Source organism: Somniosus microcephalus, unplaced genomic scaffold (assembly GCF_052327205.1).
Source record: "Somniosus microcephalus isolate GS21.2 unplaced genomic scaffold, FLI_Smic_1.0 unresolved_chr3, whole genome shotgun sequence".
Classification (NCBI taxonomy): domain Eukaryota; kingdom Metazoa; phylum Chordata; class Chondrichthyes; order Squaliformes; family Somniosidae; genus Somniosus; species Somniosus microcephalus.
The window spans coordinates 35,613,477-35,630,485 of NW_028225181.1; the positions used below are offsets into that span (position 1 = coordinate 35,613,477).

General features: G+C 46.1%; 1 protein-coding gene across 3 annotated transcripts in view; it reads left to right on the forward strand.

Moving 5' to 3' along the window:
* Window positions 1–17,009, forward strand: part of LOC147091365 (NACHT, LRR and PYD domains-containing protein 3-like) — a 93,977-nt gene that overhangs the window by 40,179 nt on the left and 36,789 nt on the right. For all 3 annotated transcript variants that reach the window (XM_085976750.1, XM_085976751.1, XM_085976752.1), the window contains 2 exons: window positions 12,017–12,188; window positions 12,294–12,359. In XM_085976750.1, the coding sequence (XP_085832876.1) occupies window positions 12,017–12,188; window positions 12,294–12,359 (238 nt within the window). The remainder of the gene's footprint in view (window positions 1–12,016; window positions 12,189–12,293; window positions 12,360–17,009) is intronic.

Consider the following 17,009-nt stretch of genomic DNA (forward strand, 5'->3'; position numbering starts at 1 on the left):
CCTTGAGGATGAGTTCATTGAGTGTATTAGGGATGGGTTTCTTGAGCAGTATGTAACTGAACCGACCAGGGGGCAAGCAACCTTCGATCTGGTCCTGTGTAACGAGACAGGATTAATTAAAAATGTCCTAGTAAAGGATCCCCTTGGAATGAGTGACCATATCATGGTTGAATTCCATATTCAATTAGAGGGTGAGGAGGTTGGATCTCAAACAAGCATGCTAAGCTTGAATAAAGGAGGCTATGAAGGTATGAGAGCGGAATTGAGTAAAGTGGATTGGGAAAATAGATTAAAGGGTAAGACGATACATGATCAGTGGTGTACATTTAAAGAGTTATATTACAATTTCCAAAAAAAAAATATTCCACTGAGAACAAAAGGGTGTAAAAGAAAAGACAGCCATCCGTGGATAAGTAAAGAAATTAAGGAAAGTATTTGACTAAAAACAAGGGCATATAAGGTAGCCAAATCTAGTGGGAGGATAGAGGATTGGGAAAACTTTAAAAGACAGCAAAAAATAACAAAAAGATTGATTAAGAAAGGGAAGATAGATTATGTAAGTAAATTAGCAAAAAATATAAAAACAGATAGCAAGAGTTTTTATAGTTATATAAAAAGAAAAAGGGTGGCTAAAGTAAATGTTGGTCCCTTAGAGGATGAGACCGGGAAATTAATGGTGGGAAATATGGAGATGGCAAAAACACTGAATATTTTGTATCCGTCTTTACAGTAGAGGACAGTAAGAATATCCCAACACTGGACAAGCAGGGGGCTATAGGGAGGGAGGAGATAAACACGATCAAAATCACGAAGGAAGTGGTACTCGGTAAAATAATGGGACTCAAGGCGGATAAATCACCTGGACCTGATGGCTTACATCCTAGGGTCTTGAGGGAAGTGGCGGTAGGGATTGTGGATGCATTGGTAATAATCTTCCAAAACTCCCTGGACTCAGCAAAGGTCCCGGCAGACTGGAAAACTGCTAATGTAACACGCTTATTTAAAAAGGGCAGTAGACAGAAGGCTGGAAACTATAGACCGGTTAGCCTAACATCTGTGGTAGGTAAAATTTTGGAGTCCATTATTAAGGAGACAGTAACAGGACATTTGGATAATCATAATTTAATAAGACAAAGTCAGCATGGTTTTATGAAGGGGAAGTCATGTTTGACAAATTTGCTGGAGTTCTTTGAGGAAGTAACATATAGGGTGGATAAAGGTGAACCAGTGGACGTAGTGTATTTAGACTTCCAAAAGGCATTTGACAAGGTGCCACACAAAAGATTATTGCTTAAGATAAATAAATCACGGGATTGGGGGTAATATTCTGGCATGGATAGAGGATTGGCTATGTAACAGAAGGCAGAGAGCGGGGATAAATGGTTCATTCTCAGACTGGCAATCAGTAACCAGTGGTGTTCCGCAGGGGTCAGTGCTGGGTCCCCAACTCTTTACAATCTATATTAACGATTTGGAGGAGGGGACCGAGTGTAACATATCAAAGTTTGCAGATGATACTAAGATGGGAGGGAAAGTAGTGAGTGAGGAGGACATAAAAAACCTGCAAGGGGACATAGGTTAAGTAAGTGGGCAGAGATTTGGCAGATGGAATACAATACTGGGAAGTGTGAGGTTATGCACTTTGGCAGGAAAAATCGTAGAGCAAGTTATTATCTTAATGGCAAGAAACTGGAAAGTACAAAGGAATCTGGGGGTCCTGGTGCACGAAACTCAAAAGGTTAGTATGCAGGTGCAGCAAGTGATTAAGGAGGCCAATGGAATGTTGGCTTTCATTGCTAGGGGGATAGAATATAGAAATAGGGAGGTATTGCTTCAGTTGTACAAGGTATTGGTGAGACCGCACCTGGAATACTGCATACAGTTTTGGTGTCCATACTTAAGAAAAGACATACTTGCTCTCGAGTCAGTACAAAGAAGGTTCACTCGGTTAATCCCGGGGGTGGTCATACGAGGAGAGGTTGAGTAGATTGGGACTCTACCCATTGGAGTTCAGAAGAATGAGAGGCGATCTTATTGAAACATATAAGATTGCGAAGGGGTTGGATCGGGTGGATGCGGGGAGGATGTTCCCGATGATGGGTGAAACTAGAACTAGGGGGCATAGTCTTAGAATAAGGGGCTGCTCTTTCAAAACTGAGATGAGGCAGAACTACTTCACTCAGAGGGTGGTAGGTCCATGGAATATGCTGCCCCAAAAATCTGTCGAAGCTACACCATTACATAAATTTAAAACAGAAATAGACAGTTTCCTAGAAGTAAAGGGAATTAAGGGTTACGGGGAGCGGGCAGGAATTTGGACATGAGTCTCGGTTTGGATCGGTCATGGCCCTGTGGGTAGCGGAGCGGGCCCAGGGGCCGTGTAGCCTGATCCTGCTCCTGTTTCGTGTGTCTAATTCTGTTAGATTCAGGAGATAGTCCTGTGATAGTGGATTGGCGGTTAGGATCAGATCAGCCATGATCTTATTGATTGGCGGAGCAGGCTCGAGGGGCCGATTGGCCTACTCCTGCTCCTATTTCTTATGTTCTTATGTTCTTAAGGAGTTAGATATATTTCTTGGAGCTAAAGGTATCAAGGGATATGGGGAGAAGGCAGGTACGGGGTACTGCGTTTGGATGATCAGCCATGATCTCATCGAATGGCGGAGCAGACTCGAGGGGCCGAATGGCCTACTCCTGCTCCTATCTTCTATGATTCTATGAATCAATGGTAGGGATTCGATGATGGCAATGCCAGTGAATGACAAAGGGACATGGTTGAACTCTCTTGTGGGTGAAGGGCATTGCCTGACACTTGTGGGGCGCGAATGTTACTTGCCACTTGCCTGCCGAAGCCTAGACGTTGTCCAGGACATGCTGCATGCAAGCATAGACCACTTCATTATCTGACGTATTGAAAATGGAGCTGAACACTGCAACCATCAGAGAACATCACCACTCCTGGCTTTATGATGGAGCAAAGGTAATTCTTGAAGCAGCTGAAGTGGTTAGTCCGAAGACTCTGCGCCGATGAACTCCTGCAGTGATGTCCTGGTGCTGAGACGATTCTCCTCCAATAACCACACTCCATGGTGTCACACATGTCGAACACTATCCCGAGGATCTCCTGCAGTGATGTGCTGAGATGATTCTCCAATAACCACACTCCATGGTGCCACACACGTCGAACACTGCCTTGTCAAGCACAGTCACTGTCACCTCACTGCTGGAATTCAGTTCTTTGGTCCTTGTTTGGAGTCGATTGGTCCTGGTGGAAGTCAAATTGAGCCTCGGTGAGCAGCTTATTTGTGATGAAGTGTTGTTTGATCGCAGTGTTGATAACTCCTTCCAACACTTTGATGATTTGAGAGCAGGCTGATAGGGCGGTAATTGATTGGGTTGGATTTTTCCTGCTATTTGTGCACAGGACATACCTGGACCATTCTCTATATGGTCGGGCCGATTCCAGTGCTGTGGATGTACTGGAACAACTTTACTAGAAGGGCGGTTAGTTCCAGAGCACAGAACTTCAACACCACAGCCAGAATGTTGAAGGGACCTTCAGCATTTGCTGTGCCCAGTGCCTTATGTGTTTCTTGATATCGAAATGCGGGGAAACTAGGCTCTAAATCTCACACCTACTGTACATTCTGGATCTTTTGTCACCTTTAGTGCTTCCTCCAGGTTGGGTTCAAAATGGAGGAGTACTGATTCATCGGCTGATGGAGGGCGGTAGGTGGTAATCAGCAGGAGGTTTCCTTGCCCATGTTTGACCTGAACCCATGAGACTTCATAGGCTCCAGAATCAATGACAATGATTCCCAGGGCACTTGAATCTGGGTGTATATCACTGTGCCCCACCAATGATGGGTCTGTCCTGTCCGATGAATGCTGATGGAGGTACCTGGGGTGTTGGCTAATACATACGATTTTAAATGTATCAATGCGTCACACAGTTGCTTGACTAATGTGTTGTCCACTTCTCCCTACTTTGGCACCAGTCCCCAGGTGTTACTGAGGAGGGCTTTGCAGGGTTGACTGGGCTGGGTGTTCCTTTGTCCTGTCCGAATCCAATGCCAAAGCTGAGCGGTCTGCCCAGCTTTATTATTCCGCATTTTTCTTTGTAGAGGTTTACTAGGCCATTTCAGATTCCATCACATTGCTGAAGGACTGGAGTCACGTATAGGCAAGACGAAAAGTACATTAGGTTTTACGACAATATTTATTATCAGCTTTTTATTTTGAAATGTTTCAAATTCGAATTTGAATTCAAATTCATGAAACGTCCACGATGACATTTGAACCGTTATCTCAGGATTGCTCGTTCAGTAACATAACCAACAGGATATCGTTCTCGACGTCTCATCATCTCTGTGTCCATTGTCTGATTGCACCTCTGTGAAGTGCCTTTCGACGCTTTCTTTCTTGCATTAAAGGTGTTCTATAAATGTAAGTTTTGATGATGAAAGTCCTGATTACACCAACCCCATTGCTGGATATCTGTTCCCGGTTACTGAGTTTTCATACCGGCAGCGGATGTGTAAAATAACGGGTGTCAGACATTTCAATTACCAGGGGGAAAGCGATTATAATTTTCTTCAATATTTTTAAGAACATAACATAAGAAATAGGAGCAGAAGTAGGCTATTTGGCCCTTCGAGCCTGCTCCGCCATTCAATGATATCATGGCTGATCTTCTGCCTCAACTCCATTCACCAGCCTTATCGCCATATCTCTTGATGCCCTTTCTCGTCAGAACTCTATCGACTTCTGTTTTGAATATACCCAATGACTGAGCCTCCACAGCCCTCTGGGGTAGAGAATTCCAAAGATTCACCACCCTCTGTGTGAAGAAATTTCTTCTTATCTCAGTCCTGAATGGCCTACCCTTTATCCTGAGGCTTTGGCCCCTGCTTCTAGAGTCCCCAGCCAAGGGAAACACTCACAGCATCCACCCTATCAAGCCCTTTAGTAATATTGTATGCTTCAATAAGATCCCCCCTCATTCTTCTGAATTCAAGAGAATACTGGCCTAGTTTACTCTATCTTCTCATATGACAGTCCCGCCATCCCAGGAATCAATCTCGTGAACCTTCGTTGCACTCCCTCTATGGCAAGTATAGTCTTCCTTAGGTAAGGAGACCAAAATTGTACACAGTACTCCAGGTGTGGTCTCAACAAGGCCCTGTTTAACTGCAGTAAGACATCTTTACTCCTGTACTCAAATCCTCTTGTAATGAAGGCCAGCATACCATTTCCCTTCCTAATGGTTAGCTGCACCTGCGCCTGCACATTCACTTTCAGTGACTCATGTACAAGGACACCCAGGTCCCTTTGAGCATCTGCAATCTTTCACAATTGCCTGTTTTTTCTACCAAAGTGGATTACTTCACAGTTATCCACATTATATTCCATCTGCCATGTTCTCTCCCACTCACTAAGCCTGCCGAGATCCCCTTGATGCCTCTTCACACCCTCTTCACAACTGACACTGCCACCTAACTTAATATCAGCAAATTTGGAAATGTTACATTTAGTACGCTCATCCAAATCATTGAAAGAGATTGTGGATGGCTGGGGCCCAAGTATCGATCCTTGCGGTATCCCACTAATCACAGCCTGTCATCCTTAAAATACTCAGTTTATCCCTACACTTTGTTTTCTGTCTCTTAACCAATTCTCAATCCATGCTAGTGTAGCGGTTCGTGTAGATCGCCACTAAATAAGAGAGTTTGACTTTGACGAACTATTAACAAGTTGTTTATTTACAGGAACATCAGGTAAGATGGCTGACTAGGAGCATAGGTCTTGTCTCAGCGGGGACTCCACGATGACTGAGTTTGCAGTCCTGTGGGGAGCGTGATGACGTCATCGCGTTTGTGTTGTGACGTTATCACGGTGTTCGCGTTTCCCGCGTTTAGGGCGTCACATGATGCGCGTCGCTGGCCGAGGTCGCGAGGCCCGGCTCTGCCAGTGCTTGCCGCGGAAGATCGCGTCGCTCCCGTCGGCTGGCCGTTGAGGCCAAAGACGCTAGGCCGGGCTGTGCCGGCGGCCTTTCTGGAAGGCCGCGTCGGGCCGGCAGCCGCCGCACGCACGTCACGTTGTACGTGACGTGACATCAGCACGCTAGGGCGCGTGTTAAAGGGGCAATGGCCCCCAACAGGGAAGTTAAAAGGGCAACGGCCCCAAAAGGTAAGTTAAAGGGAATTATGTATCTCGATGTAAGGGACAACCAGTGGTACCGCCACACTAGTATAACCGCCAATTCCATGTGCCCTAATTTTGTTCACCAACCGCTTGTGTGTGGCCTTCTGAAAATCCAGATACACCACATCTACCGGTTCCCCTTTGTCTACTCCACTAGTTACATCCTCAAAGAACTCCAATAGGGTTGTGAAATAAATCCATGCTGACTCTGCCCAATCTTACCATTAGTTTCTAAGTGCCCAGTTATTGCATCCTTTATAATAGATTCCAGCATTTTCCCAACTAATGATGAGACTAACAGGTCAGTAGTTCCCTGTTTTCTCTCGCCCTCCTTTCTTAAATAGCAGGGTTACATTTGCTGTCCTCCAATCTGCAGGCACTATTCCAGAATCTATAGAATTTTGGAAGATGACAAGCATTGCGTCCACTATCCCAATGGCCACCACTTTCAAAACTCTAGGATGTAGGTCATCTGGTCCTTGGGATTTATCGACTTTTAGTCCCATTAATTTTGCTAGCACTGTTTTATTAATAATTTCTTAAGTTCCTCATTCTCGCCATACCCTTGGATTTCTCGTATTTCTGGGTAGTTTTTTGTGTCTTCCTCCATGAAGACAGAAACAAAGTATTTATTTAATTTCCCTGCCGTTTACTCATTCCCCATTATAAATTCTCCCGTCTCTGACTAAAGGACCTACATTTACCTTCGCCAGTCTTTTCCTTTTCAGATACCTATAGAAGCTTTTACAATCCGTTTTTATAGTTTTCGCTAGTTTGTGTTCATTCCATTATCCCTTTATCAATTTCTTGGTCCCCCTTTGCTGATTTCTAAAAAGATCCCTATCCTCAGGCTGACTGCTTTTTCTGGCAACCTTATAAGCCTCCTCCTTTGACTTAATGCTAGCTTTAATTTCTTTTGTTAACCATGGTTGTATCACTTTTTTCCTTTTGGGTTTTTATGCCCTACAGGAATATGTGTGTGGCAAATTATGCATTATTTCCTTGAATGTTAGCCATTGTATGTCCACCTTCATACCTTTTAGTGTAGTCTCCCAATCTACCATGGCCAACTTGTCCCTCATCCCCTTGTAGTTTCTTCTGTTTAGAATGAAGACCTTAGTTTCAGATACATCACTCTCCAACTTAATGTAAAATTCAATCATATTATGGTCACTTGTCCCTAATGGCCCCTTTACCACAAGATTATTGATTAGCCCTTTCTCATTGCACAGTACCAGATCCAGAATAGCCTGTTCCCTGGTTGGTTCCTCCACATACTGATCCAGGTTACCATCTCGCATGCATTCCAAGAATTCGTCCTCCACACAATTAGTGGTAATTTGATTTGCCCAGTCAATATGTAGATTAAAGTCCCCCATGATTACCATATTGCCCTTGTTTCATCCACTTCTAGTTTCTTGATTGAAACTGTGCCCTACATTAGCACTACTGTTTGGTGGCCTATACATAACTCCCACCAATGTTTTCCACCCTTTGCTGTTCCTTAGCTCCACCCAAACTCATTCCAGTTCTAAATCACGATCTGCCGAGCCAAGATCTTTTATCTCTACCGTACCGATCTCATCCCTTATTAGCAGCGCTACGCCACCTCCTTTTCCTTTTTGTCTGTCCTTCCTATATGTTGAGTACCCTGGAACATTCACTTCCCAGCTTTGGTTACCCTGCAACCATGTCTAATGGCAATTACCTCATACCCATTTACTTCTATTAGTGCCATTAATTCATCTACCTTGTTGCGAATGCTACGTGCATTTAGAAAAAGTGCCTTCAACTTTGCATGTTTAATATTTTTCTGCACTTTGACCCTCTTTACTGTTGGCCTTTGTTTCTGCTCTCTAGTTTTGCTGACTGCTTTTCTAACTTGCACTTCCAGCTTTGTTTCTCTCCATTCTGGGCCCACACGTAGGTTCCCAGCCCCCTGACAAACTAGTTTAAATCCTTCCCAACAGCACTCGCAAACCCCCCTGTGAGGATATTGGTCCCGGTTCTGCCGAGGTGTAATCAGTCCAGCTTGTACAGGTCCCACCTTCCCCAGAATAGGTCCCAATGCCTCAGTAATTTCAATCCCTGCTTCGTACGCCATCTCTCCAGCCACGCATTCATCTAGTCTATTCTCCTATTTCTGCTCTCGCTAGCACGTGGCACTGGGAGTAATCCTGAGATTGCTACCTTTTGAGGTACAGCTTTTTAATTTATATCCTAGCTCCCTATATTCTGCTTGCAGGACCTCATCCCTCTTTCTACCCATGTCGTTGGTACCAATGTGAACCACGGCCTCTGACTGTTCACCCTCCCACTTCAGAATGACCTGCAGCTGCTCAGTGGCATCCTTGACCCAGGCACCAGGGAGGCAGCATACCATCCTGGAGTCACGTCTGCGGCCACAGAAACGTCTATCTGTTCCCCTTACGATAGAATCCCCTATTACTATTGCTCTCCCACTCTTTTTCCTCCCCTACTGTGCAGCTGAGCCACTCGTAGTACCATGGACTTGGATCTTGTTGCATTCCCCTGAGAAACCATCTCCCCCAGCAGTATCCCAATCACAAATTCTGTTGGCGAGGGAGATAGAGCCAGGGGACTCCTGCACTACCTTAGTTCTTTTACTCTGTCTGGCGGTCACCCACTCCCTGTCTGCCTGTGCAGTCTTTGCTTGTGGTGTGACGACCTCGTTAAACATGCTATCCACGAAGATCTCCGCATCACGGATGCTCCACTTTGATTCCAGCCGCTGCTCCAGCTCCGATACGCTGATTTCGAGTAGCTGCAGCTGGAGACACTTCGTGCACATGTGATCGCCCTGGACACCGAAAGTGTCCCTGACTTCCCACATAGCACAGGAGGAGCACGCCGAGCTGCCCTGCCATGTCCTACCCTTAATTTACTCCCTTTATTAAGTACACTAGGAACCTTACTTCACTTTACACACTTCTTACTCTAAACTAGAGCCTTTACTTTTACTTTAACAACTGGACTTTAGAAATACTCACCAGGTTCTACTTACCAATCAGCTCCTTCCCTGGTTCTGACGTAACTTTAGCGGTTTTGCAGTAGTTGTTGTTGTTTGACTGCTCCCGCTCTCGGACTCTTTCCTGGGTGAAAATTAAGAACCAACTCCTACAGAGTGAAAAGATATGGAAAGCAAAGCCGAAGCAAGGGAGCTCCTCCTTCCAATCCTCACCCATCTAACTCCCTCACTCACCCAACTCCAGCACTCTATTCAAACTGCACTTCGTGCAGATCGCACTGCGAAACCTGTTTTTATAGGCCTAGTTTCCCTAATTAACTGCCGTCGGCTGCTTTGAATGATCCTCTGCCTTCTCTGGGTTTGACTACTCCTTTCAGGTCCACTGTCCTCGACTTCCAGCGCTCTTTATCCTCTGCCTTCTCCGGGGCTGCCGACTCCTTTCAGGTCCGCTGTCCTCGGCTTCCAGCGCTCTTTATCCTTTGCCTTCTCCGGGGCTGCCGACTCCTTTCAGGTCCGCTGTCCTCGACTTCCAGCGCTCTTTATCCTCTGCCTTCTCCGGGGCTGCCGACTCCTTTCAGGTCCGCTGTCCTCGGCTTCCAGCGCTCTTTATCCTCTGCCTTCTCTGGGTTTGACGACTCCTTTCAGGTCCACTGTCCTCGACTTCCAGCGCTCTTTATCCTCTGCCTTCTCTGGGGCTGCCGACTCCTTTCAGGTCCGCTGTCCACGGCTTCCAGCGCTCTTTATCCTCTGCCTTCTCCGGGGCTGCCGACTCCTTTCAGGTCCGCTGTCCTCGACTTCCAGCGCTCTTTATCCTCTGCCTTCTCTGGGGCTGCCGACTCCTTTCAGGTCCGCTGTCCTCGACTTCCAGCGCTCTTTATCCTTTGCCTTCTCCGGGGCTGCCGACTCCTTTCAGGTCCGCTGTCCTCGGCTTCCAGCGCTCTTTATCCTCTGCCTTCTCCGGGGCTGCCGACTCCTTTCAGGTCCGCTGTCCTCGGCTTCCAGCGCTCTTTATCCTCTGCCTTCTCCGGGGCTGCCGACTCCTTTCAGGTCCGCTGTCCTCGACTTCCAGCGCTCTTTATCCTCTGCCTTCTCCGGGGCTGCCGACTCCTTTCAGGTCCGCTGTCCTCGGCTTCCAGCGCTCTTTATCCTCTGCCTTCTCTGGGTTTGACGACTCCTTTCAGGTCCACTGTCCTCGACTTCCAGCGCTCTTTATCCTCTGCCTTCTCTGGGGCTGCCGACTCCTTTCAGGTCCGCTGTCCACGGCTTCCAGCGCTCTTTATCCTCTGCCTTCTCCGGGGCTGCCGACTCCTTTCAGGTCCGCTGTCCTCGACTTCCAGCGCTCTTTATCCTCTGCCTTCTCTGGGGCTGCCGACTCCTTTCAGGTCCGCTGTCCTCGACTTCCAGCGCTCTTTATCCTTTGCCTTCTCCGGGGCTGCCGACTCCTTTCAGGTCCGCTGTCCTCGGCTTCCAGCGCTCTTTATCCTCTGCCTTCTCCGGGGCTGCCGACTCCTTTCAGGTCCGCTGTCCTCGGCTTCCAGCGCTCTTTATCCTCTGCCTTCTCCGGGGCTGCCGACTCCTTTCAGGTCCGCTGTCCTCGACTTCCAGCGCTCTTTATCCTCTGCCTTCTCCGGGGCTGCCGACTCCTTTCAGGTCCGCTGTCCTCGGCTTCCAGCGCTCTTTATCCTCTGCCTTCTCCGGGGCTGCCGACTCCTTTCAGGTCCGCTGTCCTCAGCCTCCCGCTCTCTTTATCCTTTGCCTTCTCCGGGGCTGCCGACTCCTTTCTTCCCGCTGTCCTTGGCCTCCCGCGCTCTTTATCCTCTGCCTTCTCCGGGGCTACCGAGTCCTTTCAGGTCCGCTGTCCTCAGCCTCCCGCTCTCTTTATCCTTTGCCTTCTCCGGGGCTGCCGACTCCTTTCTTCCCGCTGTCCACGGCCTCCCGCGCTCTTTATCCTCTGCCTTCTCCGGGGTTACTGACTCAGGTCCGCTGTCCTCAGCCTCCCGCGCTCTTTATCCTCTGCCTTCTCTGGTACTGCCAGCTCCTTTTAGGCCTGCTGTCCTCGGCCTCCCATGCTCTGTATCCTCTGCCTTCTCTGGTACTGCCAGCTCCTTGTCGGCCTGCTGTCCTCTGCTTCCCGCGCTCTTTATCCTCTGCCTTCTCCGGGACTGCCAGCTCCTTTCGGATCCGCTGTCCTCAGCCTCCCGCGTTCTTTATCCTCTACCTTTTCCGGGGCTGCTGACTCCTTTCAAGTCCGCTGTCCTCGGCCTCCCGTGCTCTGTATCCTCTGCCTTCTCCGGGGCTGCCGACTCCTTTCAGGTCAATGGGTCAATTCTCCGGCCCTATACATCAACACTGATTATTTCGATTAGTTGGCGTAATTTCTCAGGCAGTTTTCTAGCTGCTTCTCTCACTTCGGATTTGTTCCTTTCCTGCAAATGAATTTCTGTCTCGCTGCTTTTTTATTTCTAATAAATCACAAAGTATGACAGCAGGAGAAAATGTGAGAAACGAGTGTATCATATCGTCAATCAGTAATCTGATGTCATGTTGGACACTGAAGGACAGAGAAAACTAATCAAATTACAACTGCTGCAGGTTCTCAGTGATTCCTCAATCTCCAAGAACTATAATTCATTCCATTTCTTTGCCATTAATGATGGAATCAAGACGCTTACTGAATATTTAGCCCCTGTTCAGAATGGATCGGTACCCGGCCCAGTGACTGCTTCCTCGAACGAACTGGGAGGTCCCATCACTGAACCCTTCTCATTCTCAGTTTTTATCTTTCACTCCACTCCTCAATACATTCATTACTATTCTTTGCAGAAAGTCACTGAGCTCGCAGGGAAGGGAAACCGGGCGGACAGTTCCAAACTTCTCATAAACCTGGCGATGGAGAAAGGCTCTCGGGCCCGAAGGGTGATGTGGGAATCCTTTGTGAAAATGCGTCACACGTTACCAAAGCTGAACAAAATACTGAAAGAAATGCAGGAACTTGGTACGGTACAATCACACACTGAATTCAAATTCACATTCAAACAAAGCATGATTTGCTATAATATTACACAGATTTGATTTCATGAATGCTAATTGATTTAAACAGGTTCTGATCCATTTGATTACATGAACATCACACGAGGTTTATCCGAAGTACCCAGTCAGCTGAAAAGTAAGTATCAACAGGGAGATTTGAAAACATTTATTTCACATCTGAGAATCAGAATAATTGGCTGTGGCCATTTGTTTAGAGGTTTCAGAATCTGGGAATCAGAAGTTCAAAGCCTGGAAAAATAGGATTGGACATCATTTAGATTTATCATCAATCCAAAGCTATGCTGTACAGATTCAAATTACATGTCAGACCACTTCTGAAGTTTCTGTAAATATGCGGACGTGGCACCATTTCACTAAATCCATCTGCTGATCACTATCAGTTGTGAAACCCCATACACACCTGGCAAGATCCCGATACACTGTGAAACCCCATACACACCTGGCAGGATGCTGATACACGGTGAAACCCCATATACACCTGGCAGGATCCTCATACACTGAAACCCCATACACACCTGGCAGGATTCTGATACACTGTGAAATCCCATACACACCTGGCAGGATCCTCATACAGTGAAACCCCATACACACCTGGCAGGATCCTGTTACACTGAAAACCCACACCCACCAGGCAGGATCCTGATACACTGTGAAATTCTATGCACAGAAGATTTACAGCTGTTCACACAGTAGAAAATTAATCCTTGGAGGAATGTGAGGAATAGACAATGGTCCAGTTATCTGCATGCAAGTAAACCCTGAACTTGCAATCTGGCAATATTTTGCTCGACAAATCGTACCCATCTATTAGAAATGGATATTTGTTGGCATAGAGTTGGGCTAGTTGCCCAGTGAATACCCCCGAAACTCTCATGGCTGGTAAAAGCAGGCCTAGGACCTGCTTTTAACAGCGTAATGGTTTAAATAAATATTGGGCTGGAAATTGCGGTCGGAGGCTTGCCGCGGACGAAATCCTTAGAACCACAAGAAAACGAGGCACCTACATAGTGCCACCGGAGCTTCAGACACTTCCAGTCGTGGGCCTGCTTGCTTAGGCCTGCGTAATGGCCCAATTGTCCCAGGGGGCATGCGGTTCACTGGCACCCCTGGGATCACGTGGGACTGCTCAACTAATCACAAAGGTGATTCCTAAGATGCTCATGGTGATTCATTTGTATACGGAATCGCCATATGCATAATAGGATTCCGCAAGATTTTTCACAATATTGAAATAAAAAAATCATCACATGTTCAAGAATTAATTAAAATACAATTTAATTAAAAATTTTAAACAATGTATATTTTTGAAAAATAAATGTAAACATTTTTATAGGGGCCAAAAATAACCTAAACTAATTTTAAATGTAAGGGAATGTTAAAATCATTTAAAAATATATTTTAATAGCTTTCCTGCTTTTTTAGAATTTATTTATGGAATGTGGGCATTGCTGGCAAGGCCTGCATTAATTGCCCTTGAGAAGGTGGTAGTGAGCCATCTTCTTGAACCGCTGCAGTCCGTGTGGTGAACGTACTCCCACAGTGCTGTTAGAGAGGGAGTTCCAGGATTTTGACCCAGCGACGATGAAGTATCGGCGATATTCTTCCCAAGTTAGGAATGTGTGTAACTTGGAGGTGGTGTTGTTCCCTTGCGTCTGCTGCCCTTGTCCTTCTAGGTGGATGAGGTTCTGCGTTTGGGAGGATCTGCCGAAGAAGCCTTGGTGATTTGCTGCAGTGCATCTTTTAGATGGTACACACTGCAGCCACGGTGCGCCGGTGGTGGAGAGATGTGAATGTTTAATGTGGTGGATGGGGTGCCAATCAAGCTGGCTGCTTTGTCGTATCGAGCTTCTTGAGTGTTGTTGGAGCTGTACTCATCCAGTCAAGTGCAGAGTATTCCATCACAATCCTGACTTGAAAGTGGTGGAAAGGCTTTGGGCAGTCAGGAGGTGAGACACTCACTGCAGAATACCTAGCCTCTGACCTGCTCTTGTTGCCCCAGTATTTATGTGGCTGGTCCAGTTAAGTTTCTGTTCAATGGTGATCTGCAGCATATTGATGGTGGTGGATTCGGTGATGGTAATGCAATTGAATGTCAAGTGTTGGTGGTTAGACTCCCGCTTGTTGGAGATAATCATTGCCTCGCAGTTGTGTGGAGCAAATGTTACCTGCCGCTTATCAGCCCAAGCCGGAACGTCCTCCAGGACTTGCTGCATGCGGGCATGGACTGCTGCATTATCTGAGGAGTTGAGTGGCGCTGAACACTGCAGTCAGAAGCGAATATCCCCATTTCTGAGATTATGTTGGAGGGAAGGTCATTGATGAAGCTGCTGAAGATGGTTGGGCCTAGGACACTGCCCTGAGGAACTCCTACAGTGATGTCCTGGGGCTGTGATTGACCTGCAACCACTACAACCATCTTCCTTTGTGCTAGGCATAAGAACAAAAGAAATAGGAGCAGGAGTAGGCCATTCGGCCCTTCGAGCCTGTTCTGCCATTCACTGAGATCATGGCTGATAATCTGCCTCAACTCCATTCACTGGCCCTATCACCATATCCCTTGATGCCCTTACTAGTCAGAAATTTATCGACTTCTTTTTGAATATCCCCAATGACTGAGCCTCCACAGCCCTCTGGGGTAGAGAATTCCAAATATTCACCACCCTCTGAAGAAATGTCTTCTCATCTCAGTCCACAATGTCCTACCCTTTACCCTCAGGCTGTGGTCCCTGATTCTAGAAACCCCAGCCAAGGGAAACATTCTCCCAGCATCCACCCTATCTAGCCCTGTAATAAATTTGTATGCTTCAATGAGATCCCCTCATTCTTCTGAATTCAAGAGAATGCAGGTCTAGTTTACTCAATCTCTTCTCATACAACAGTCCCGCCATCCCAGGAATCAATCTCGGGAACCTTCGTTGTACTCGCTCTATGGCAAATATATCCTTCCTTAGGTAATGAGACCAAAATTGTACACAATACTCCAGGTGTGGTCTCACCATGGCCCTATATAATTGGAGTAAGACTTCTTTACTCCTGTACTCAAATTCTCTTGTAATGAAGGCCAGCATACAATTTCCTTCCTAATGGCTTACTGCACCTGCACTCACTTTGTGACTTATAACCAAGGGCACGCAGGTCCCTTTGAGCATCTGAATTCCCCAATCTTTCACCATTTAGGAAATACTCTGTCTTTCTGTTTTTTCTTCCAAAGTGGATAACTTCACATTTATCCACATTATATTTCATCTGCCATGTTCTTGCCCACTCATTGAGCCTGTCGAGATCCCCTTGAAGCCTCTTCACAACTGACAGTCACCTAGCTTTGTATCATCAGCAAATTTGGAAATGTTACATTTAGTTTCCTCATCCAAATCATTGATATAGATTGTGTATAGCTGGGGCCCAAGCACCGATCCTTGTGGTACCCCACTAGTCACAGCCTGCCATCCTGAAAAAGACACGATTATCCCTACTCTTTGTTTTCTGTCAACCAATTCTCAATCCATGCTAGTATAGTACCCCAATTCCATGTGCCCTAATTTTGTTCACCAACCTCTTGTGTGGGACCTTATCGAAGGCCTTCTGAAAACCCAAATACACCACATCTTCCGGTTCCCCTTTGTCTACTTCACTGGTTACATCCTCAAAGATGACAACCAATGCGTCCACCTTCCCAATGGTCACCTCTTTCAAAATCCTATGATGTAGGACATCCGGTCATTGAGATTTATCGACTTTTAGTCTCATTAATTTTGCTAGTACTGTTTTTTACTAATAATTTCTTTAAGTTCTTCATTCTCATCACACACTTGCTTTTCTCGTATTTCTCGGAGGTTTTTTGTGTCTTCCTCCGTGAAGACAGAAACAAAGTATTTTATTTAATTTCTCAGCCATTTCCTCATTCCCCATGATATATTCTCCCATTTCTGAATGTAAGAGTCCTACTTTTACCTTCACCAGTCTTTTCCTTTTCACATACCTATAGAAGCTTTTACAATCCGTTTTTATCTTTTTTGCTAGTTTGTGCTCATATTCCATTTTCCCTTTGTCAATTTCTTGGTCCCACTTTGCTGATTTCTAAAAGGATCCCAATCCTCAGGCTGACCGCTTTTCCTGGCAACTGTATGAGCTTCCTACTTTAATTTAATACTAGCTTTAATTTCTTTTGTTAGCCATGGTTGGATCACTTTTCCTTCTAGGTTTTTATGCCCTAGAGGAATATATATTTGCAAAGTATGCATTATTTCCTTGAATGTTAGCCATTGTATGTCTACCTTCATACCTTTTAGTGTAGTCTCCCAATCTACTCTGGCCTATTCATTCCTCATGCCCTTGTAGTTTCCTCTGTTTAGATTGAAGACCTTCGTTTCAGATTGGACTACATAACTCAAACTTAATGTAAAATTCAGCCATATTAGAGTCATATAGTAATACAGCACAGAAAGAGGCCATTTGGCCCATCGTGTCCGTGCCAGCCATCAAGCCCTGTCTATTCTAATCCCATTTTCCAACACTTGGTCCTTAGCCTTGTATGCTATGGCATTTCAAGTCCTCATCGAAATGCTTCAGGCAGTGAGTTCCAGATTCCAACCATCTTTTGGGTGAAAAAGTTTTTCCTCAAATACCCTCTAAACCTCCTGTCCCTTATCTTCAAACTATGCCCCCTGGTTATTTACCCCTCTACTAAGGGGAAGAGTTCCTTTCTATCTACCTTATCAATGCCCCTCATAATTTTATACACCTCAATCAGGTCCCCCCCTCAGCC